Source organism: Watersipora subatra, chromosome 7 (genome assembly GCF_963576615.1).
Source record: "Watersipora subatra chromosome 7, tzWatSuba1.1, whole genome shotgun sequence".
Classification (NCBI taxonomy): Eukaryota; Metazoa; Bryozoa; class Gymnolaemata; order Cheilostomatida; family Watersiporidae; genus Watersipora; species Watersipora subatra.
Window position 1 is genome coordinate 3644975 of NC_088714.1, and position 26733 is coordinate 3671707.

The 26733-nt window shown below is 34.8% G+C and overlaps 2 protein-coding genes across 3 annotated transcripts; both read left to right on the plus strand.

Annotated features, from left to right (window-relative positions):
- The first annotated feature begins 962 nt into the window (after positions 1-962).
- On the plus strand, positions 963-8869 carry LOC137400293 (putative defense protein 3). The gene is made up of 6 exons (XM_068086621.1): positions 963-1122; positions 2408-2594; positions 5010-5136; positions 5957-6064; positions 7665-7729; positions 8444-8869. The coding sequence occupies exons 1-6, from the start codon at positions 1114-1116 to the stop codon at positions 8611-8613; spliced, it is 666 nt and encodes a 221-aa protein (XP_067942722.1). The 5' UTR covers positions 963-1113; the 3' UTR covers positions 8614-8869.
- Positions 8870-12188: 3319 nt separating this feature from the next.
- On the plus strand, positions 12189-20389 carry LOC137400182 (putative defense protein). Of its 2 annotated transcripts, XM_068086501.1 has the most exons (7): positions 12189-12288; positions 13163-13340; positions 16711-16840; positions 17826-17933; positions 19586-19650; positions 19870-20016; positions 20053-20389. In XM_068086501.1, the coding sequence occupies exons 1-7, from the start codon at positions 12280-12282 to the stop codon at positions 20217-20219; spliced, it is 804 nt and encodes a 267-aa protein (XP_067942602.1). In that variant the 5' UTR covers positions 12189-12279; the 3' UTR covers positions 20220-20389. The 2 variants fall into 2 exon arrangements, with proteins under 2 accessions (XP_067942602.1, XP_067942601.1); XM_068086500.1 differs by having other exon boundaries at positions 19870-20389.
- Positions 20390-26733: the final 6344 nt, after the last annotated feature.

Here is a 26733-nt window from a genome sequence, read left to right on the forward strand (position 1 = left end):
GCAGTCTTGTAAAAGATCGTAGGTTTTAGTTCAAGCCCTTGCCGGTACCACTGGTTATGCATACATTTCAAATTTAAATGCAGTGCAACAGCATAATTCCACTTTTATATTTACCTTAAATCTTGGTGAGAAATAAAAGCATAATTTAAAACCACATTTAGCGCACAATATGAACCAGGATTACCTGTGATCACCAGGCCATTCAGAATAAAACAGCTATGCATGTTTGTTGACTCAATAAATGGTACTTTGTTCCAAACTAATGGTCATAATCCCTGCTCTTCTGTAACATGCATACTAGATACTTGGCAAAGTTTTGTAAGATTTTTGCCTACCACAGAAAGCGCTAAACCATCATTCAGATATTTCATTGAAAGCAACTCTGGTAGATTTCAAAGTATTTTCAGTTTTTGTATTCAAGCTCGAAAGATAGCGAGATTAACTCTCAAATTATGGTAAGTTGTATTAGTTCTGCACTTGCGTGTATGGTTCAGTACAGTGTTCTACAGTCAGTGTCAACCGTTCCAAGGCATCTTACAGGTTTACTTGACAGAGTATCAACACTAGTCATATAGGAAGAACGGTAGGGGCAGTTGCGTTGTATTATACTCCACTATTGTTAGTATATTGTAAGTATATTCCTACCAATCATAGATTATAGAGAGGGCCGTTTCTTGTGGCGTCCCAAGTTGATTCGAATTTACCTGAAGCTAATGACAGGCTTTACGCAATGATCTTTGTATTTGCTCAGAATCAATAAACAAAGCCGTATTTCCTAACTTAGCTCAGAATAAGTGGAATGACTATTTCTTTATCTATTTGTAGAAGATTTTGCAAAGCTGTCAGTAAATATCTTAGAAGGGCTTGGGCAATGTTGAGAGGCTGAATGAGAAATAACAGTTCGAGTAGATAGCTGCTATCACATGGGTTTCCTTTCTATCTTAAATCAACCTATCAACTTAAGCCTCGGCCATTCTATCTCTATTCATCGCTACCCAGCCGGTTATCTTGTTTCATTGTAAGATATCGTTGCCGCACAACCATTGGGCTCAGTCTTGACATAGTTTACTCCGTAAAACACCTCCCAACCTGTCACTCTCTCAAGCTTTCATCATGAATCTTGTAAGTTTGCTTGTTTATTTCTCTCTTGATTCTACGAAGGCGCCAAGTGGCCCACCCTGATTCCACTACGGAACCTTGTTTATTTCTACTCTGAGATTGTTTAGGCATTTTTTGCTCCTTTTGAATAAACTTGGGGAGACCAACAAGGAAAATTAATGTATGGTTTCTTGAGATGCCCTCGTGATGAGAGTATGAAAAATAAAACATGTAATCTTGTTCAGCAGTTAAATACATTGAAAAAATTATTTAATAATTTTTAATTTAACAATTTAACCGCTCGTGAAGTGAAATGGTACTGATTTGATCTAAAATATTTTAGTAGCCGTCTTTATAACTGTGCACATCCTATGACATACTTGTAACAGCATCATCACTAATCAGTCCTGGTGTCAACAATGATGTTTTCTTTGTCATGTTTCCTATGAGCCCTTCAAGTAAATGGCTATAAGGCCATTTGTTGCTTTTTTGGCTCTTCACAAAAACTGGATAAAGAATCTTTAGAAAGTCAAAAACATCTAAAGTTATAAGAAGTTTTTTCATAGCTACAGATTGCTAATTTCAATGACCCTCGAAACACAACTCAAAGCAGCATTTACATTCAGCTATACAACATAAGAAGTAAAATTATGTTCTGAAAAGACATGAGTTTTTATTAGGGTGTTAGTTGAGCTTTAAACACGGTCTTCCGTTATAGAAACGTGAGCAAATAATACTTGACTAATTGTAAATCTTTACTTTTAGCAGAGTTTGGTATGGAAAAAAGAACTCACAGAACATACATGACAAACATCAATTTTTCCGGTTTAGTAAATGTAACTGGATTTGTATAACTTGCCCACGATTCTTCTTACTCATACATTTGGTTGTAGTAATCACTCTCTCACGCTCTCACTCACTCTCTCACTTACTCTCTCACTGACTCGCTCACCCACTGGCTCACTCACTCCCTTACCCTCTCACTCACTTACTCTCTCACTCACTTACTCTCTCACTCACTTACTCTCTCACGCTTTCACTCACTTACTCTCTCACTTACTCTCTCATTTACTGACTCCATCACCCACTGGCACACTCACTCTCTTACCCTCTCACTCTGTACTCTCCACAACTTGTAAGTATTTTTTATATTAATAATCTTTAGGGTCTATTTTCTTATTTAGCTTTAGGTTTGGCACCCAACTCTTACAATTACAATGACTTTTACAAATTCTTCGCATTTTCTTGCACGTTTATTTATGTTAATACAAAACCTTTCTAAACTCATTTTATAGGTGAATTCTTGTAGGTATGGTTATCACTGATTGTAACAGCTGTGTGTTTTACCTATGTGACATGCCATGGACGCGGTGCTACTGCTGCAGCTTGTGCAAATTTAGCACCCAAACACGCGAGTACTAGGCCCCAGACTACTACATCACCCTATGGTATTCAAATAGATGATACAGATTGGAATGACTTTGGAAAAGTGTCAGGTTTGTGTAGAACAAAGTTTTCTGTTCGATGTAAAGCTTCTTAACTCAAACCTTTGTTATAGTTTAGTTAGCATTTGCTGTATATTGGTCACTGTATACAAGGAAGAGTTGTGTTTATTGCCTCAGATCCAAAGAACGAGTGAACTTGTCATTAACATTACTTCACATGATATACATATAAAGGTGACACATTTTGAGGTGCTCTATACTTTAAACACAGTATGCTCGTTTCAGTTATGTATCTATATAAGATGAGGAGTTATAAAAGATATTGTATGGCTCAATTAAAAATGTTCCTAAGAGATTTTTCAGGATCTTATCAAAGTTTTGTCACAAAAAATTAAACTAACTTTATATATATACAAAATATGTGTAGTATACAAAAAGTATAATATACAAAAACTTGTCAAAAAGTATATGAACCTCAAAGTCCGTGTGTATGTAGTTCAGTTTGTCCAGCTGTAGCTATTAAAATATTGCAAGAAAGAACTCGTATCGCAGGAGATTAGAACTTGAAACTTCCCATTTGCTAGGCATATGCCTTACCAATTTAGCTACGCGAGATTGATGGGCGATATATGTCCATTCGTGGGTGCAAATACGCTACCGCTCTCCGTTATGGTGCAACATCATTCTATGTATTAGTAAGAGCCGTAGATAACTACATTATAGCTTACTTACATAAATTAGCTATTGGCAAGGTGCCAGGCTAATGGCAAAAGGCATTTTTTATAAGCTGTTTTTGATAAGTGTAGCATTGCCATCACTACTTATAAGTTGGTTTTTAATACCCATGCAACACCGGACATTCCGCTAGTATATATATATATATATTATAGTATATATATATTATATATATATATAATATATATATATTATATATATATATTTTATATGTATAGAATATATATTTTAGCTAACATACAGCTAATATATATTTTTCATTATTATTTTATTAAGTATATATAGCTAATATATATTTTACATATATTGGCTATATACATGTATATGTACTAGCTGAACTACCCAGCGTTGCCAGGGTAATAAAAAAGTATTTTAACAAAAAATTTATTCGTATTTAACATATAACAACATTTTCCATTCTAACTTTCAAACTACATATCATGAGAAAAGTATTTAGGGTAGTTGAAATAATCAAGAGAGAAAGTAAAAACAATTGTAAATGTTCTCAAACTTTGTTAAACGACCGTAACTTTCAAACTTCATATCAAGAAGAAAATGTTTTGTGCAGATCAAATAAGTAAAAAATTAAATAAAACAATTTTAAAAAGGTTTAAATATAATTGTGAAATAGTTAGCAAGTAATAGCTAAATTAAGTCTGTTTCGCTACAATTATAATAAAAGATGATTCGGTGGTGATACAATTAATACAAAATGAGAAAACAAAATAAAAATCCTGATTATGTTGAATTAATAATAACAATTCTTGCAGTGAGAATTCTAGAAGTGTGTGTGGTGTGTGGTGGTGTGTGGTGTGGTGGTGGTGTGCTGGGTGCTGGGTGCTTGTGTGTGTATGTAAAAAGTTTATTGTTCCACCAAAAGCTATCCATCACAACTTTGAGTACAATGATACTGGTACCTCTCAACACTGGTACAAATGTAAAAATGGGATATGATGGGATATAGCACGTCTGACTGAACGGTGAGAGAATGTAGAGGTCATTCTCGAGAGGTCATTATTACGCGAGATAATAATATCGTCTGCGTGAAAAGTATTGATCTCCACCGCAATTTAGCAATTGAATCTTACAAAAAACCGGAAATAAAAGTTCATGAAAACCTGAAAAAGCATCGTATTTCATAGAGTTAATGGAATTCATAGTTTCAAATAATACGTCATTTAGCGTGTGCATACGCTATACAGTATATGATAATGTCTTTGATTAATATGACTTGTCTAGTTCAGTGGTAGAGCGCGTGGATAACAAACTTGCGGTTGCAATCTCCGTGAGTTCAAATTCGTCAGAACATGGAATTTTTATTGCAAGATTCTAATAGCTATAGCTGGGAATACAAGGACAGACAGATGACAGACGACAAATTTTGAGAAATATATATAGATATATATATATATTACCTCATTGGCAATAATTTTATTTCAAACAGATGTTTTTTTAAATTATGTCATAAAAGAACCATAAAAAAGGGCAACAGTTAACCACTGAAATCAAATAAATGGTTTGGTCTATAGCGTTTAAAATACTTTTCTTTGCTAAGAGAATGGATATTAAAAGGAAGATTGTTGAAGCAGCTAGCAATGATATTAACTTTTATAGATCTGTCTTGAAGTGTCCGATAAACATGTAGGGCCTGTCAATATGAAATGATGTAAAGGCACTTGGCCTGCATATACTAGAGTGGTCTAGCCTGAAATTGCCTTATGATTGTTATAGTTTCCTTTACTGGTGGACCTGTCAACGGCTTCCTGCTGCAGGCGAGAAAAAAGACAGATGATGCAGGAATTGGAATGTTTGGTTCATCCCTGCCTAATGGTGCTCAACTTGGACCATGCAAGCTGGAGTAAGTACTGACAAAGTGATGTTATGATTGTTGAAGTTTCACCCAGATGTTTAACTAATTGTTTATTGAGGGCGAACATGCAGGTAATTGTTTTAGGTATCTGGGTAGTGCAGTGATGCTCTAGCTAATGTACTAGGGTGATAAAATACATGTTCAGAATGTTGGTAGGTTGTTGAGGCAGTGCTTTAGCCATTCAGTTAGTGTTTTAGTCACTAAGAGAGTGTATTAGTTATTCAGATAGTTTATTAGTTATTCAAATATGGTATTAGTCACTCAGATAGCATATTAATCACTCAGTTAGCTTATTAGGCACTCAGACAGTGTATTAGTCACTCAGTTAGTGTATTAGTCACTCAGATAGTGGATTAGTCACTAAGAGAGTGTATTAGCTATTCAGATAGTGTATTAGCTACTCAGATAGTGCATTAGTCACTCAGATAGTGTATTAGTCACTCAGATAGTGTATTAGTCAGATAAAATACTAATTATTCAAGGAGTATGTTATTTACTTAAGTCGTATAGTAACTACTCAGATGGCGAAGTAGTTACTTAAATGGTATCTTAGTTACTATGAGGTCATGCTCGCTACACAAACAGCATGTTAGTTACTCAAATAATATGGGAGTTGCTCAGTTGGCATGTTACCTACTTATTGTGTTAGCTAATCAGACTGGGTGCAGTACACTATCTAAATAACTATAGATTTTAACTAACTAACCTACTGTTTGAGTAACTTGAATAATTACGTAAAGCTAATGATTTAACCATTCTTGATTTATTAATTAATATTTGGTCATTATTCACTGTTTTCTGGTTCTAGTGGAGCTGACATTTCGGTGACCCACACAAATCCTGATGCTAAATCCAATTTAACCTTCTCTTGGACATTCCCAGAAGATAATGCTTATAATGGAGAAATTTATTTTCAGTAAGTGAATAGCATATTGTCCTGTGTAAAGAACTAGTGTTACTTTAACTTTATTCTTGTAGTTGTCTCAAGGTCTATAGGTCTATAGGTCTATAGGTCTATAAGTCTATAGGTCTATAGGTCTATAGGTCTATAAGTCTATAGGTCTATAGGTCTATAAGTCTATAGGTCTATAGGTCTATAGGTCTATAGGTCTATAAGTCTATAGGTCTATAGGTCTATAGGTCTATAAGTCTATAGGTCTATAGGTCTATAAGTCTATAGGTCTATAGGTCTATAGGTCTATAAGTCTATAGGTCTATAGGTCTATAGGTCTATAAGTCTATAGGTCTATAGGTCTATAGGTCTATAGGTCTCAGGTAAAACATCTGAGAGTAATGAGTTCTACAAATCAAGGACAATCATTTTTCTAGAAACTAATCTAGAGATAGTGGTATCTATAAAAATTAATTTAAAGACAGTATTTTCTATATAACTGATTTAAACAGCAACACCTGTAGAGGTTAAATTATAGATAGCAGTGTCTATAAAGACTAACTACTGCCCAGCTCAAGGCTTAGCCGAGAGCCATAAAAGCTAAACTATTATTGGTTCAGTTTGGTTCAATCTCATAGAAAATAGAATTCAAGGCGATATGACCGCCAATTGCTTATCACATAATTCAAGTCTGTTCTGTAATATTGTCTAGGAGGTAAAAATTAATTACTAAATATTTTAAATATGCTTTCGGGCAAAATAGGTAGTTTCTATTTGTAATTTTTTTACTCCTTAGGCCTAAAATGTTTATCAAGATTACCATTAAAAAAAGGTGTGCTATGTTCTCACAAGGTCATTTGTGTCCCTCCTACAATTACTCTTTCTAAATGAGCTTCTTATGAAAAACAGCATGCTAAACGCTTCCTTATTGATGTATGTAAAATAATCAATATATTGCAGACTATGTTTAGCTACTTCTGTGGCTTTATTCATCTTATGGTTATTTATATTCATCTTGTTGTTTATATCTAGATAAGTCTTTATATTATAATATCTGATACAATATTAAATATGCGGTTGTTTGTAGATATATCACTCAGCAGTTTCCCTGCACATACAAACCTCTAAATTATTTTGTACCCACAGTAAAGATTTCTTCCAACAGCAATATATAGCATATTAAACAGCAGATATAATCCATCTTTGAGTGTTAAACTTTATCTTTATTGACAAAAATTCTTCTTATTTTGCAACTTACAAACTTGGTTTAGAATTATTTTTTATGTCTATGAAAACTGTAAGCATTAGCACATATTTTTTGGATACCAATCTTTCATTTGTACAATTTTTTATGGATGTAAGAATCCTTGCTGACTAGCTAAGGTGAATAAATGCTACTGCAGAATCTGATATCTTTAAGCCTGAAGCAGGCTTTACACCAACCGACCATTTACGCCAGAATGAGGTGCATCTCTTCTACATTGCAAAAACTTTGAACGATAGCCACTGAACCAGATGAGACAATTACAATTCTTTGAAAGCTATGATTTTTTTCTCGACTCTTATGATAAGGCTTTGCGTCATCAACTAGTAATTACTATGGCAATTTATGCATATTTTTTAGGGCTGCATTTGCTAAAGATCACGACACCTACTGGACCAATGTAGTGTCCTCACCCATTGTCCGAGGTATATATTTCTTTATTCTATGTTTTATGAAAACTACATCACTTGTTTTTACCAAAAAAAACAAGTGATGTATCCCTGTATACATAACAGGGATCGCTAAACATATTATAGAAATGTTTACTTTTCTATATCCTTTTTCATAAACATAAATATTTCCATAATTTTATGGAAATGGATATGGAAATTTTATTTTAGAAATTTGGAAATGGTATGGAAATGGAAATAATATGGAAATGAATTATGGAAATGTGATGGAAATGGGAATAATATCGAAATGAATTATGGAAATGGAAATAATATAGAAATGAATTATGGAAATGTTATGGAAATGGAAATAATATGAAAAATATGGAAATGAATTATGGAAATGTTATGGAAATGGAAATAATATGGAAATGAATTATGGAAGTGTTATGGAAATGGAAATAATATGGAAATGAATTATGCAAATGTTATGGAAATAGAAATAATATGGAAATGAATTATGGAAATGTTATGGAAATGGAAATAATATAGAGGTGAATTATGGAAATGTTATGGAAATGAAAATTGTAACATACACGTAATCCCTGTCAGAGAGTAAACTGAGTTGTGGCGTTTTATTAGAGGTGGCGTTCAAATAAAAGTGGCGCTCAAATAGACATTTTACGGTATACATATTTGCTCATTACACGTCATTTACTGACCAAATCTACTGTTTCCCATTTACTGTAGTGTCAAACTTGACGACGGCTGCTCCGGTGGAGACAACTACTCATAAGGAGCTGGTGACAACTACTCAAAAGCTTCCTGAGACTAGCACTTCAGCCGGTTGCCTAGCAACTGTCAGTACCTTTTTAATGATCATAATGGCTGTCACCCTTCAAGCAATTGCGCAATCATAAAATGTAGACTTTACCCTAAGAGGTAGTGTAATCGATTGTAGCTTAAAATATATAACTAAGTTCTTTGCTTGTCCTTCATGTAAATCCATACTGCTGAGATCAACATCATATTGGTCAATATTACTGATCTAGCATCGAGCATTTGAATATTTTGCTGTTATTTTTTTAACATTTTTGGGATATGAAAGTTGAAGTTTCATCTCTGTTCTGTTAAAACAAATAGTGTCTGCGCAGCGTCTCTTATTTCAAATAAAAAGTTAATATCTACTTATATTAAATCTAGTGGTGTTGCTGGTTCAAAACTGTCTTACAATACATTGAGTGTTACTTGGTAGAAATGTCACAGAAAAACTCTGTAATGATACTGTAAGGTTCCCACAGATCGAAGTTCACATGATGATCGGAAGTCCCACAATCGGCACAAACCAAGTGCAGTTCAATTAAAGACATGACAATCATCCGAACATTTATATAGCTTTATTAAACAAGAATACACCCAATGATACACCTTCCATCAACAGAATGACATTAAAAAGACAGTTCATTAACAATTCGTATGAACATATACATATTCCATTTAAGGTTGCATGACTATGTCAAAATTAGCTGACCAAAGTAAATTAACTCTACCCATCTTGGCTATCCGTTGTCCGAGTTATTGGTCCAACTTGACCATAAAACTATTTCACACTTCCGAACTTTAGTATATTTTTAGTATAACTCATTTCCTAAGCATTTAATCTTAATTAGTTGTGGCTTCACATTCTTATATATATACGGCTCTTTCACTTTATCAAGCCGTCTTTTTGAATTGTTCATATACGTCTCCACAACTCTCTCTCTCATGAAGCCAGGTATTACTGTATTTTAGTTTTATTTTGAGTGTCAGCCATTGTGCAATTTTTAATAGCTTTTAAGGTTGTGATTGTCTAATTTTGGAATTAAATAAATTATTATTGATTTGTGTGTGTAAGATAACTTGCTTATTTACTTCCTCGTTAAGTAATTTTCACACTAATTAAAAGAAGACAACTACCAAGAACCAGGTCAAATTAACAACATAAAGATTGCCTCTATTTTTGGGCAAATCTTTACAATACCAAATACTGCTAGGATCTGCATTGTAACAAGAAAGACTATACTGGATGTTTTTAGTCATAGCCTAATCAAGAGAGCCTAACTCCAACAAAAACTTAAGGTTTTGTCTCTCGCTGAAAGATGGAAATTGTAGCGACTATTTAAACTAGTGGAGAGCCCTTTGTTTGCCAGTAGAACTGACAAGTGTCATCAAGTGTAAAATAGAACTAGCCGTATCCTTTCCCAACTTTTTTATACAAATTACTGCTGGTGCTTTCAGATTTAATGCCAGTTAGGTTTTTAATACCAATGGCAGTTGCATATTTTAAAGGTTGACTTGCAACAAAATTCACTATACAGTTATTTGGTATCATAAGATTCACCATGTTTTACTCTGTTGTGTTGTAGGTGCAAAATATATGGGAATGTGATTACAAGCTCTTAAAAGCTCAAAAACGAACAGTTAATCGCAGCCACACGAGACCGCCGTAGTTTGGATTCGCGTTTCAAAACGGCTCAAATGTGACGTACAATAGTTGTTACAGGATGGTTTCTGTTTACACTTTCATGCAACCTCATTCGTCGAAATATTTTCACAAATATACTTCACGCATTCAATAAAACCATGTCTATTGTTCTTACGCGTCTATTTTATCGTCATTGTAATGCTGTCACTTTTAGCACTGATATCTTATAACTTACCGTAAAAAATCGTTCAACTTTCTAACCTTAGCTCGAAGGAGTACATATCATTGTCTAATAATCATGTTGAGCCTGTTGGTTACCTGTGATAATCGAAAAGTGCTGCAAAAAATTATTTGCGAAGTATTGGGTCACGTGATCAGATTACGACTTGACGATTGAATAATGCCGAAACAAAACTGTAAAGTAGCGAGCATCTATATTTGATACGGGGTCTTGGGTAAAACCCGAAGTGTTTGTCATAAACTAGTGCTACGATAAGTTTTATATTGAGCTTTTATTAGCCTTTCAATTCGCGTGAGAACATCACGTGACAAGACAATAACCAAACTGTAATGACTACGTCAGATAAATAACGAGATTCCAATCTACGGCAGCTTTTCGTTTTTGAGCTTTTAAGAACTTGTAATCACGTTGCCATGTATTTGGCACCTACAACACAACAGAGTAAAACATGGTGAATCTTTTGATACCAAATAACTGTAATGTGAATTTTGTTGCAAGTCAACCTTTGAGGATTCTGCCGCATATGGTGACCTACTTTGATTGTTTTCCTCCTTATAAAATTTTGACAACATTTAGTTGACAAGCATAGCCCAGTAAGCTCTTCACATTTTGTTTAAAAAAAGGTCAGTAAAATATCATATTAATTCAATATATGTATATATTTATATATAATATAATATAATTTATTATATTATATATAATTTTATATATAATATAATATGTAGCAAACATGTCAAATTTAGAATAATATTGTAAAAACTTTGTAAACAACATAAAACACTTTGTTATGACAACCACCTGTATACCAATGACATTTAAATCCTACAATCATCACTCTTGTGAATATTTAGTGGGAGATGCCCTGAGATTGCAAGTGCATATTGGTTAGGAATAGCCATCGTTATGTAACCACAGATGCTGCTCTATGTCTTATGTCTGTTTTAAGTTTTATGCCTTCCTGCTGTAACCACATATCCTATCCATATTGTTAGTGCTGATGAATAACTGGGCAGTCAGTTGTGAATTCGCTTGAGTACTGTACGGTAATGTTATTGAATCTTGATAGTAAATAAAGAGCTGAGTTTAATACACTGACAAACAAGCTACAACTCTGTTAGCCTGTAGAACTGTCAAGTGTTAGCAAGTCAAAAATATAACTGGCTGTATCCTTTCTCCCTTAGTAAACATCCTGTGGCCTTGTGACCTTGATCTGTAACATTGACAAACCCCAGTAGATCAATGCCTGTTGTAATCAAGATAGGTTTGAAAATACTATGAGCATCTGATGCCTGAAGATCTTCTTGCAAACTGATACGCTTGTAAAGCATCCAAGCAATCAATGACTTAGTAGCAATTAGTAACTATACGTAGTGCATAAAACATAGTTCAAATTTGTACATGAGCGATAGGGTGGGCCAGGGTGTAAACAGCACGAATTAAATACTTCAAAGGCATTGACTTGAAAGCACCAGCTGTAATAGTTTCAGTAGTTCGTAATGCTGGTATACGTATTTTGAAAGAGTAAACTACATGTTGGTGCCTGTCAAACTCTGGCATTGACACGATTGCCTGTTTACAGTTATCATTTACTGATCAACAGTTGAATGGCTTCACTATTACAAATTGGCTAGATATTGCCTATTCGGTTTAATTTCAACAGCGTTATCACACTGTTTGCATGTAGATCAAAGAACACACCTCAACTATGCTGTATTGTCCTCCCTTGCATCACTGTCACGCAATATTTAAACAAAACCACCCAATTCCGGTTTCATTAGTGATTAGAACTGTCAAGGCAAACATTGTCAGTTACAGAAAGACTGTTTTACAGATAAAACCTGTCTGGAGGTTGGCCTTTCGTTTTTGCCTCACAGCCATACCATGATATATGTGAGTTTTCATTTGTTCTAACAATTAACAATATATTAAATGAAATTTGATCTATTACAAGTTATTGAACTATTTCTTGATTATAGCTGGTATCTTATGAATAGTAATATAAACGGAAAATCCTAATTGGAAGCTTCCATCTAATTTTCTCTTTTAAATGCACTCACACTAGTTCTGTTCAAGATTTCTCTTCAAGTAAATGTTTGTATAATTTAATTGCAGCATAATATTTCTAATTAACTTTGATTTATTTTAAACATATTCTATTTATATTAAAGCATACTAGTAGCTTTAGTCAATTGTCAAACAACGAAACCCGTGGTTTTTTATCATTATTTTGATATATTTTGTTATTACTATTAGAGGCAACTGTCATACTATAACTGAAATGGCTGTACCATTTGCATGCGCTATATTAACTTTGATCTGTACCAGTATAGAAGATGTACAAGCTGCCCTGTTGATGTGTGGATATTACTAGACGTTGAAGTAATATAGTGCAGTGGTAAATCTAAGAATACATACTTTGAGTAATTTCTGTCCGATAATGAATGTGGTTGCGATGTTAGAACAAAAAAGCAGTTAAAAACCAATTGTTAATAAAAATATGAAAAATCGCATATACCATGAATATTTTACCAAAATGCAATGCAAAAGTTTTTAAATATAGAATAAATACGTGAGCCCAATTTCTAGTTTATTGTTGTAGCTCTGTCAACAGAATATAAACGAGATGAGTTGTGCTCTCTTGCTAAGTTCTCGTCATCCTATTTATACTAAAGGTCCTCATCACAGTTTTGAAAGTTGTGTAATATTTAAAATAATATGAAACAAACTTGCCTTCTAACCCATAACACTGGTCTACTTGCTTCAGGTGTTGACACTCCTAGCTGTGTGCTTGGCATGCACTGCTGGTTATCCAACCGGAGCGCCGGTGCTAGCATGCGCTCATCTTGCTCCTATACATCTCAATACCACTGCTCAAACCTCAACTTGTCCTTACACTATTGAAATTGATTCCTCGGAATGGGAGTCGAGGGGTACCATGAAAGGTGCGTGCCTCAACTGTGAATATAACTGGTCTACTTCAGATATACCTAACAGTTAGAATGCGAACAACAGTTATAACCAGAGTTTAGGACTGCCAAGAAGAATAAGTGAACAGATTTACTTGCTACCTGCTAAATTCATTTAATAATCTCTGCACTCATTTAAGAACTTTCCTCTGCAATCTTTTAAAACAAAACTCAAACTACACCTACTATCCTCTGACCAATAATACCATTCACCATCTAGCCTTACCTATTTGAACATTTTTATATTACACGTTGTTTTCATAACTAGAAAATTGTTGTCATAGATATGCATACTATTTTCACAGAGCTATTATTTGTTCACCTTTTGTCTAAACAATACTCATATCAATCCTCAAGCTTGCGTTTTACATATTTTATGCATTCAGTTCCAATATTATTATATTAGTTAGACTATTCACTAGTTTTTTAGTTAGACTATAGTTTCTTTGTGTTCCTTTTTATTTTTTTATTGTACACCACTTTTTAGTTAGTTTACTTGCCGTGGTACCTTGTGGAAAACATATTGTAAAATATGACTATTGATTAACACTATAAAGATTGCTCATATATATTTACTTTAGGTATTAACAGTTGAAACAAGGATTCTTGCTACCACAATACTATTGAAGGTTGACTTGCAACAAAATTCACATTACAGTTATTTGGTATCAAAATATTCACCATGTCTTACTCTGCTGTGTTGTAGGTGCAAAATATGTGGAAATGTGATTACAAGCTCGTAAAAGCTCAAAGCGAACAGTTAATTGTCCCCATCACGAAACCGCTGTAGATTGGAATCAATTTATTTTTCTGATGTAGTCAAATAATTTGGTTATTGTTTTGACACGTGATGTTCTCGTGAATTGAAAGGCTAATAAAAGGCTCAATATAAAACTTCTCGGAGCACTAGTTTATCACTATGTTTCCATGGTGCGCAGTACTGCGAAGCAGCCACCTCCGAAGTCGAGGTGATTGTACGTTTCCATGCTGCGCAGTGGTTTTCAGCAAATGCCGCAAATTAGCCAGAGAAGAGAAATTGTATAAATCGAATCGCCTGATGGAGAAATAGAAATGATCAAGGATACCGAACGTCATAAACGGTCTTTTTATGATTCTGTCGTCATTATACTTTTATTTACAATACACATTCACAAGGTTTTACAAATCTTAACACACTTTTTACATAGTATTATATTTTTAATAAGTATTTTTAAGTAATATATTATTTAAACGTTAATTTAGGACTTGCCACCTATTTTTCGAAAAGTGTTGGCATCGATAACAAAGTCCAGGAAAGTAATCACCTCATCATCCTCGTGAATGCAGATCATAATTAAATTTAGGTGAAAGAAGATCGGAAGAATAGTAAAAAAACAAGATTAGCAGGACAACCTTTGTACTAGTTTATGGCCCTCGAAGAATCCGTCTCCACGACATGAGAGCTGTGCGCAGCCACTGCGCAGTCGCTGTTTCCTTGCTGCGAATTTGCACTGGCTTCGCACTGATCAGTGCGCAGTGATTTCAGTGCGAAGACGCTGTTTCCATGATTCGGAGATAGCGCAACTCCGAAGCACTGCGCATCATGGAAACATAGTGTATGACAAGCACTTCGGGTTTCACCGAAAAGCCCTAACCAAATGTAAATGCTCGCTAGTTTACAGTTTGGGCTTGGTCTAATCGTCTAGTCGTAATCTGATCATGTGACCCATCCTTCCAGCCAAACAGCGCGAATAATTTCTGCAGTGTTTTTTCACTATCACAGGTGACCAACAGGCTCGTCATGTTTATCAGAGGATGATATGCAATCCTTCAAGCTAGGGTTAAAAAATTAAACGAATTTTTGTGGTAGGTTTTGAGATACCAGTGCTCAAATTGACAGCATTACAATGATGATGAAACAGACACGTAAGGACAATAGACATAGTTTTATTGAATGCGTGAAGTATATTTGTAAAAATATTTCGACGAATGAGGTTGCATGAAAGTGTAAACAGAAGCCATCTTGTTCAGTCATATCCCATTTGAGCCATTTTGGAAAGGGATTCTAATCTACGGCAGTTTCATGATGGCGGCGATTAACTGTTCATTTTTGAGCTTTTAAGAGCTTGTAATCACATTTCCACATATTTTGCACCTACAACACTGTTGAAATGTGACTTACCGCGTCAGATTCGGAACAAGAAGTCCCCGGTACCGTCTAACTGTATATTATTGTATACTGTTGTATTAACTGTTGGTTATTCTTCGGGATTCCTGTAGATCGTCGTTGGCATTTACGGTTGGCATAAAACCGGTCTTGGCCTAGACATAACCTAAGCTGTAATCTTGACCTTTATTCAATCATTCAGATAGAGTTATCTAACAAACACAGCAGAGTAAGACATGGTGAATCTTTTGATATCAAATAACTCAGAATTTAATGTGAATAATGTGAATTTTGTTGCAAGTCAACCTTTAAGATTATTCATCTGACAATCCCTGAAATCTTTAGATCACTCCAAGCTTGTCACTCCATGAGATTTGTTTTCTGTCACTATGACTCTCTCACCTCGCAAACTTATATACCGCAGGAGAAAGATTTTGTATTTGAAAGAAGAACTAATGCATACTAAAAATTATTGCATCATTACTGCTCTCTACAAAACTTGCATTATTGTATCTACAAATTATAATAACTGGTAGACTACTGTCAAGCCTTGTTTCTAGTTATAATAACTGGTAGACTACTGTCATGTCATGTTTCTAGTTATAATAACTGGTAAACTACTGTCATGTCATGTTTCTAGTTATAATAACTGGTAAACTACTGTCAAGTCTTGTTTCTAGTTATAATAACCGGTAAACTACTGTCATGTCATGTTTCTAGTTATAATAACTGGTAAACTACTGTCATGTCATGTTTCTAGTTATAATAACTGGTAGACTACTGTCATGTCATGTTTCTAGTTATAATAACTGGTAAACTACTGTCATGTCATGTTTCTGGTTATAATAACTGGTAAACTACTGTCATGTCTTGTTTCTAGTTATAATAACTGGTAGACTACTGTCATGTCATGTTTCTAGTTATAATAACTGGTAAACTACTGTCATGTCATGTTTCTAGTTATAATAACTGGTAAACTACTGTCATGTCTTGTTTCTAGTTTTAATAACTGGTAAACTACTGTCATGTCTTGTTTCTAGTTATAATAACTGGTAGACTACTGTCATGTCTTGTTTCTAGTTATAATAACTGATAGACTACTGTCATGTCTTGTTTCTAGTTATAATAACAGGTAGACTACTGTCAAGTCTTGTCTCTAGTTATAATAATTGATAGACTAATGTCATCTCTTGTTTTTAGTTATAATAACAGGTAATGATTTCGCCGGATTTCTTCTGCAAGGAAAACAAGTAGATACAGGCAATGGAATTGGAATGTTTGACCTTCATACGCTGCCTGCTGGTTCACAAAATGGGCCCTGCTCCAAAGAGTAAGCTTTCTTATAACCTTGGCAAGCTATTTTCATTAGAATTATTAGAGATTGACAAAAAATTTATTCGTGTTTTAACGTACAGTAAATGACTTTCACTGGGCAAAAAGTAAGACCTACTGAAACAATCAAAAAGTTTAGAGTGTGCAATATCCTTTTGTACTTCAGCCCATCAGCAAAGATTTAACACCAAGTTCTTCAAGGAGAGTGTATTTATTAACTACGCTGTAATTGCGTAAAAACTTTATTGCTTTCTTTCTGCAAAATTTGCTTTCTGCTTCCATCATTTCAAAAAATGTTTAACTTGAAAGATATTGTTGCACGCATTGCATTATCATCAGATACGATGCGCTATACTTTTAGAGTTCTGGCACTGATCCACCTGTTTTTAGAGATGGAACAAGACAGGTTTTTCAAGTCCGAGACGAGACTCGAGACACTGTCTTGTAAAAATTCGAGATTCAAAACACGAGACAGTAAAATAATGAGCATTTGGTAATGATTTCACTCCACAAGGACTAGCGCACTTGGTATATGAAACTGATAAACCTCTTTTTAAATTGTATTTTCTGTAAACGATTTAAATACAACATTTTAATAGCATGTGTTTTTTGTAAATAAAAGTGACACAAACTGCTCTAAGCGAAGTTATATATTTCTATGAATTTTGAGCTTGATAATAATTATTATAAACATATTGCTTTGTACATGTATATTTTTACCATCTATTGACTAGGTCTTACTTTATTTCCTGCAACTTTATTTTCCTTCTTCTGCAGTCATGTTTTAATAGCCGTGCGCAGGCGCTTTAGTTTTATTTCCTGTCTCGAGTTTGGCAATAGTTATGTCGAGGCGAGATCGATCCAGGACGAGACAAGTTGATACTCGAGATGTCTCGTGTCTCGTTCCACCTCTACCTATCTTATCGAGGCAATTGAATTTTACTAGACACGGTAGCGTTTAATTTAAGACTTTTATCTCGCAGGTCTGTTTACTCATCTGTTACACATACAAATGATGCTGAGAAAGGACCTTTGACCTTCATGTGGTCCATACCTGCCAATACAGCCTACACTGGTGGTGTATACATTCAGTAAGTTTTGCATACCTAAATGCACAATCCACGCAACTGATTATATGCGTTAATAAGCTTACCGTACAGTTCTATAAGATATTTTACCATTTTGTTTTTCATGCTCATGAGAAGCAAGAAGTAACGATTGGCCAACTATTTTTAAGAGTTTTGGCCGATGGTGCGCATATTCTGGTCAGCATACATACTACGACCAGTGGTACAGGTGCTTCGACTAGCGGCGCAAGAGCTCTGACTAGTGGCACAAATGCTCTGACTAGTGGCACAGGTGCTCTGACTAGTGGCACAGGTGCTCTGACTAGTGATGCAGTTACTTCCACTGGTGACACACACACTTTTAAAGACAATCAGGAACATTCTGAAAATTGCTAAAAACTCGTTTAAAGTTTTACCCAAAAGTATTAAAAGGACAGTTTGGCAGCGATTTGAAAACTCTTCCTGAGTGGCATTTCTTACATTCTGAGAATAAACACTAAAGGGTACTAACAGTGACAGTTTGACCCTAGTGCAGGTGTCAGCCTTTAAGTTGTACCCCTTTGTTTTCAAAGTGAGAAGTAATTGAGACCCAAATAATTACATCTAAGTTCTTTTTAATTTTTCAACTTGAAATTCTGTCTTATATTGCTTTCATATAGGCGGGTTTTTTAACTCCTGTGAAATCAAATGTTGATAGTTGAACCTGCAGTTGTCTAGGAGCAACATCGTAATTTATATATATTAATCTCAAAGTTTGTCTGTGTGTACTCGTGTAGTTCTGTATGTCCAGTTATAACTATTAAAATCTTGGAATGAAGAATCCGTATCGCGGAAGATTTGATCTCGGAACATCCTGTTCACTAGGCAAATGCCTTACCAATTTAGCTACGCGAGATTGATGGTTTCATTGGGCAATATATGTCACTATGTGAGTGCAAATTCTCTACCGTTCCCTGTTACTGCTCAACATCATTCTATGTACTAGTAAGAGCCGTAGATAACTAGCTTACTTAAATTAGCCATTGGCAATCTGCCAGGCAATGTTTGCTCTAGTTTCAAATGATGCTTATAACATTTAAAAAAAGTAGATGCATAATTGATAAACAATCTAAACTTTGCGATTGTCTTGCATGACAGCTGTTCATCACACCTCTGACATCTGTGGCAAAAATAGAGATGACATTCGATGAATTCTGACTTTATGAAAAAAACACTGCTGTCTTTATTATCTTATGCTTATTACGATTTTAATAGAAGAACTCTGATCAACGCAATCAACTCTTAACGAAAAGATCATAAAAAACTTGACGTACTCTTAAAAGCAGTGATTCGAAAAATTATGTAGTTAAAGTTTAAAAACCTATTGACAGTTTGTAGCTAATAAAAAAAGCTGATAGAAAATGGGTCAAAGACTCTAGACAGACTGAATATTGTCTTTCTAACCAGTACTCGGGGCAATTCTTAAAAGCCCAAAGATTACGGTTAGTGAAGATTAAGCTACCCGCCACTGGGTAAAGGCACTCCAAAAATCTGCAAGTTGGCTGTTCTCATGCAATAAGTTATTCAGTGTAAACACTGATTCTTCTCGTATCAGTAGTCTGAGAATATATGCATGTAGTTAGTTATATGATAGTATTTGGTGAGTTGACTACAGCCTAGTTGTTGCCATTTTGTAGAGGAGCTATTGCGCAATCCCACAACATCTATTGGGTAAATGTAACTTCCAAAACCTTGATGATAGGTAAGTTCAAAGGCTATATGTTGAATATTTACTTACAGCTTTACTCAGTTTCTAAAGTATCTGTCTCATTTCTTCACCGGCAGCAAAAACATAAGCTTATATATATATGTGAAAAACTAACACAACAATTTTGAATGATTTTGATATCAAAATATAACTTTATTCTGAAAGAATTATCAGTCAAAAGCTCATTTAAAACAATCAATGATCAACTTACAGCTGATAAAAATGCAACTACCCCTGAAGTAAACACCACCACAACTGCCCACCCTGAGACGACAAATACCAATATGATGACAACAACTCAGGATGGAAATAAAACCACTACAGATATGAACACCACCACAGGTATGACAACCACAGCAGGTATGACAACCACAGCAGGTATGACAACCACCGCAGGTATGACAACCACAGCAGGTATGACAACCACAGCAGGTATGACAACCACTCGACAAAAGACAGAGAGCACTACTGCTGATCTGCGCACAACATCTGCTGGAAGTTCAGCAATCGTCAGCGTTTCACTGCTGTGTATTGCTGTCAGCATCCTGCGCTTGATTCAATGAATGATTCCTCAGTAGAACTATGATGACAAAACATACATGTAACTAGCTCTGCTACACACACTGAGTATTGTACCATCTAAAATAGGTATACCAATATTCCAATACCTACAATCACTTCATACTTTTTTATGATATCTAGAATTTTATGTTACCCAGTGGCCTTTTGAATCAATACAGAAACTGGTGAGAATTGAAATTTCTTTTGTGCATTAACTGTGATCATGTCAATAATATGTACGCATAAAAATATTTCGTAAATTACGCATGTTGTTAAACAGAAGAAACTGTGGATACGAATAGTAATATAGAGACTGTATAGAGGAGTAGTAATATAGAGACTGTATAGAGGAGTAGTAATATAGACTATATAGAGGAGTAGTAATATAGAGACTGTATAGAAGAGTAGTAATATAGAGACTGTATAGAGGAGTAGTGATATAGAGACTATATAGAGGAGTAGTAATATAGAGACTGTATAGAAGAGTAGTAATATAGAGACTGTATAGAAGAGTAGTAATATAGAGACTGTATAGAGGAGTAGTAATATAGAGACTATATAGAGGAGTAGTGATATAGAGACTGTATAGAGGAGTAGTAATATAAAGACTGTATAGAAGAGTATTGTGATATAAAGGCATAGAAGCTGTATATGGAAGTAGATGAATTTCACATGCAAAGTCGTCAATCTAATGGTCTTCTGGACTGGATTTCATATATTTTCAGCAGCTTTATGAAGGTGTAGAAATTTTGGTTTTTCTTGCATGATTCCTTCCTCGAGAGACCCATCTTCCCGTCAAAATAACACTTTTATGTCATTTTGTCTTGAACATACACATTTTCTTTTCCAGTTTACAGTTTTAGACTGACCGCCATAGTTAAACTATTTATACTGTTTCATTATGTCAGCAGGTTACAGATCGCTGGTCGAGTTTGGTCAGAGACAGTATGACTTTATAATGAACCAAGCGGATATTGCCTTCACAAAGATAATATCTTATCTCTTTCGATAACCTTACGCATTATACAGATACAGGTTGACCTACAAACTTGTTTTCTATTTTGCATTATCAGAGCGGGACAAAGGGGAGGAATGTAAAGGAAGGGGTGTGTCTATAATGATTCGGTACAAACATTTTTCGGGAGACTCAGACTGTTGCTACAGTATTTCTTATCTACATGATTAGACAGAAGAGTGGTCATCTCGCTTTAGTGTGTCACGCATATCACATGCCCCCTGGTCACTACGCAATTGACCTTCACCCTGTTCAGTGGCCTTCACCTACATCCTGCTGGCCAGCAATTCCTTTTACACATGATAGTAATAGTAGTAGTTTACCTCTATAACAATATCCGCCTAAAGAAACCAGAAAGAAATGAAAAGATAGTGACAGTGTTACTATATTTTCTGCCTAGTATCCCTGAATGTGACAGAAACGCTTATAAACTTTGCAAACAGATGAATGTGAGAAAATATTTCACAAACTGTGTTACTATAGTCACAATGGATGACTCATTTCATACCAACAACTGCAAAACTCATGTAGCAGGTGATTCAGCTATTTGGCAACTGCCGATGACAGTTTTTCATAATAATAATCGCAGTTCTTCCACAGGTGGTAGGATTAATATTTAGACACAGTTTTACCTGCTTGAGCCGGGATACAAAGAGATCCATATATGAAGACTGAGCTAGAGTAGTATGAACTTAGGTCACTAAAGTTACATGAGTAGCCAAGATGTATGATTGCTTCCCTTCTCATGACCTGGTTGGAAGCAATTATTGTTTTCAATTGTTGATATACTGGTTTTCTTAACAAACAATAAATATTAACGATAAAAAAGTTCTGGGTGGTTCCGGTATCATACAATTTATTCCTTGTGCTGATTGTAACTGTCTCATGCAACAAGTATTACATGGTAACACAATTATTACATAGTAACACAAGTATTACATGGAAACACAAGTATTACATGGTAACACAAGTATTACATGGTAACACAAGTATTACATAGTAACTGGGAAATGAGTATGACATGAAGTGTAATATGGTATTGCGTGACGATATCAAATGTAGGTATTAAATGGCTACACAGTGACGACCAACCATAACATACTCCTCATGACAACACAATACACAGATTATAAAACTACATAAGGTGACACTCTTGAGACTAACGTTGAAAGTGTCACTCACGTCAAATTTTAAAATATTTTATTAGAAATTATAGACATTTTGCTATCATTTGACATTTTGTTTGTTATTTGGCGGATCTGACTCAACATGTTCTACGATTAAAATTTACAAAACTTGCTTACAGTTGAAATTCTAAAAAAAGACTCCTCAAAAATGACATCAATATTCACACTTCTTGTTTGTCTTTCTGGTTATGACATGAGCTATTACGTTCAAGTTGCGATGTGATGCGTCTCTATTGACATATATTCCGTTCTGTAGCTGCTCATGATTTTTGGAATAAAACTTTAAAAGTAGCCTTAGATACATCGCCTTAGATAGATCGCCATAGATACATCGCCATAGATACATCGCCATAGATACATCGCCATAGATACATCGCCATAGATGTTTCAAATAATTTAAAGATGAGTTGGTAAGAAATTGTCCCGTTGTTTTCCACTAAATGCTGTGTGAACATATGAGCACCCTATGAGACTATATTTATCACTTAAAAACAATATGCATGACTACTGATGTCATTTTTAGAGAAGTTTGGGTATGTCTTTTTCTTTTGAGCGTTTTGACAGCCATCAAGTTTTGTAGATTTCAATCTTGAAACAACCTGGCAGTCAGATCACCTAAGTAACAAACAAAATGTCAAATGATAGAGAAATATCCATACTTTTTAATAAAAACTTAATTTTTGATGGAGTGACACTTTAAACTTTGGTCATCAGCTGCTGAGCTCAGCTGCCCATCAGGCCTTGCTAGTGGACAACTAATTCATGGATAAACTAGTTAAGTGCCGGTGCCGGACAGTTGACTAGTCCATTCATGGCCTAGACTAATTAGGGATCTGGAATTATCTCAACCTTTTATCTTCTCGTGTTTGGATTCTGTGGTTTCTCAAGGTTAACCACAAATGAGTGGTCTCAACGGTGCCTCATTGCCAGCTTTGTCTTTAGTCAACCCTCCTTGCCAAAACCAAATTCTAAAATTTGACAGCAAACAAAGATTTAGGAACTTTAACTTTGCTCTTCTCATCTGCGCTAGTGCACCTCTTGCCCAGGCATTAAACACAGTACATATACACTGAAACTGATGGATTATAATGCCTAACCTTGACCTCTGCTCAGTTTGCATTACTTATCACAAACCCCATAGTTTTATCACTGTTAGCAAACATGACCAGAGCCATAGCAGATAAGCGAGTGGCATCTTATACCATCTGCTCCCAATTATTTTCTCCAAATATTAAACTCTTGTATTGCAGCTGAAAATGTGCCTGCTTCTTGATAAAATTTACAGTAAATGTTGTGATAAATTTGTCAGAATCTGCCACTAAACTCATCTGAAGTTCCATTTATCACTCACTTCGAATCAACATACAATATGCTAGCAGTCCCATGAAGATCGACTACGATGTCTGCTTATTTAACTGCAAACAGAGGCAGTGTGTATGTTTCAAAGAGCATTGTTAAGCTCTGTGATCTCGGCTAGACATGTCTGTGTCCAGTGGCAAGGGAACCTCAACGATTGGAGACATGACCAGTTGCAGAAATCAATTTAAGGTTGGATGTAACTCCTGTCAACACCAAAGACCTTTTCAAGAAATATAATCTATTTATTGGGCAACCATTTTATCTGATCCTGTGTTTGAAAAGGGCTAGTGAACTAAATGTTAAGACTCTACTAATATTTCAGAGGTAATCAATTTAATTTTATATGCATATAGTTACATGTACACTTTTGTTTAGTAAAAGATCATGGTAAATTTAACCAATTTTGTTAACAAATATAAACTTAATTTTTATTTGTTTTTTGTCATTATGCGTAGATATATTTGTTACATCAAAACCAAAATAATAAGGCCAATATCAGTTAATATTTAACAATATTCATGTATCAAACAATTTTAGCTTTCCATTGATGAGCATTGTGCAACAATTCATGTGATAAATATCAAACAAATTATGAATTTATTTATTTTTATGGTGGCATGATATGTAAATCATTATTTCTATAAAACTGATTTTGGACTGGCCAATAAAAGTATATACATATGTATAATAATGAATAACGCCTTTGTTTTAAGCGTTTTCATTGCTACGACACTACTGCAGTGTGGCAGCACCACACCAAGAATGGCTACAGCAAGTGCTAATGAGACAATAGAACATTTGACCAGTTCTGGGTATTCATTGAAAGTGTTCAAGCTAGCTTCAGCAGTTACTCTAATCTGAACGATTGACCAGTCACAAACCTTGATAAATTTATTTACCGGAGATTGTGGGCAACCTTTTAAAAATTATTAAAATAACTCTTAGGACGAGCTTTAAAACAGTCTTTTAAACAAGTAGATGTTTTGGAGTGACATGCTATAGTCAAAACTTGCTTCTATGATAAAACGACTGCTATCTTAGTAGAGTTTCACTTGGAATCACCTACATTTCTCTTTAAAGTTATAAAGTTGAGTACTTTTCAACCTACTGAGGATTCATCTGTTTGTATTTCATGCTAACAAAGAAGCAGCATAAAAGGAATGAGCAATGACCATGCAATGAAATGGCAAATCAACTGTGAAACGACTTACATCTGGTGACGTTTTAAAAACCTAGAACCAAACTCATGACACGTGTATAATTTTCTGAATCAATCAAACCCCCTTGGTGAATATGCACTTCTTATAAACAAGCAGAACACAACACGAGCACACCTGACGGGATTAGATGCCTTGAAAATCTACTTCTAGATACAGATGACTTTGTGGTCAAAACAGAACAAAAGATAATATCATTTGTTATCCTCTCATGATTGGATTATACAGTGTGTCATATGTAATTATTACGTAATATTGGCTGATAGATTTCCCCTCTCTCGCCTATATAAGCAGAGCAAAATAACAGTCCTTCACAGCACAGGACACCTGCAGACAGTGTCACTTTAGAAGGAGTGGTTGAGGCAAGCTTTTATAGAGTACATAATGCAACACTTGATTGAAGCGTGTCGGTTGTCTACTCTATGTAACCTTGTGATCTAACAGGGCAAGAGATTCTTCTGATTACAGACAAGAGCAGCTCTATCTATAGACTGAACCGAGTTGAATAGAGTATGTAGCATAACATTTTAGTAGAGTATAATGTTGGCTACATGCTCTATACAAGCTGGGGATGACATGCATCGACGATGATTATAGCCTTTCTCACTAGAACTGCACAATGCTCGGAAGCTATACAAAAGACAGCTTTCGTACAGTCTTTGGTACAGTATTTAAAACAGCAAGTTTTAAATTATACTTATGATGCTTTATGCAAAAGGTTTGTAGAAGAAATCATACAAATGAATTAAACATGAATTATTGAATCACAAGTAATAACTTGAAAAAATTGTGGAACATTTGTAACAGAATTGTGTTATTGCGTTAAAAAAGCTATATTAAATTCTTTAGTGTTTTTTATACCTTTGAAGCGTAACAAGCATTTATAAAAAGATACAAGATGCGTTATATACTTGTAGTATCTTGTACTTGTTTCCCGTTTCTTACCATCATGCCAGCCAAGGGTGTGTGTAAATTGTGCTAACAATGTAAAGAGATAACCTTACATTTTTAGCACAACCAAGCTTTCTCGCTAATTAACAAAAAAAGTTACATACGCGTTCTGCTGGCAGCAAGTCTGTGTTGAGAGTCACTGGCAGTCTTTGTTTCTAAATCTTGGCCAAGTTTATAAAAAGCCAAAACTCAGTGCGTAATGGCTTCTGGATAAATAGTTGCCAAACTATTTGCTAACCGCCTTTAAACTATAGATAACCTACCAGTTTTCTTGAGACCTGTGGGCAACCTTTCAAAAGCTACTGGAAATATAATTATGTATTGTTGCTCACCCTTGCTGTGGTACTTTCACAGACTTGTTTGGATTTGCTTATTAAAAAGCAATGGGAACCCTACTACACTATTATGGAAACTGTATCATATGCCATACTTGGCTGATAGCTTCATAACCATGTTGAGAACAAGTCTTTGTCTGGCATGCTAAATGGTTAATAGTGAAACTGACACTTGGCTTCTGGTATTATTGATGACGGCCGCACATTGTGTCGCGCTACGCCAGATGATTTCACTATATATTGATCATATCCAAATGGAAACCACAGCCATTTTGAAAATCTAGTCTACCTAATTCAACAGACACTTGGCACACTCAATAATATTTTATAAATACATTATTGTAGCTGCGTACAAAACAAACTTACTCCTGGTAAATTTTGTTTTGTAAATTACATTTTGCTCAGCCTGCAGCTGAGCAAAATGTAATTTGTCAAAACATTTTCGTAAATAC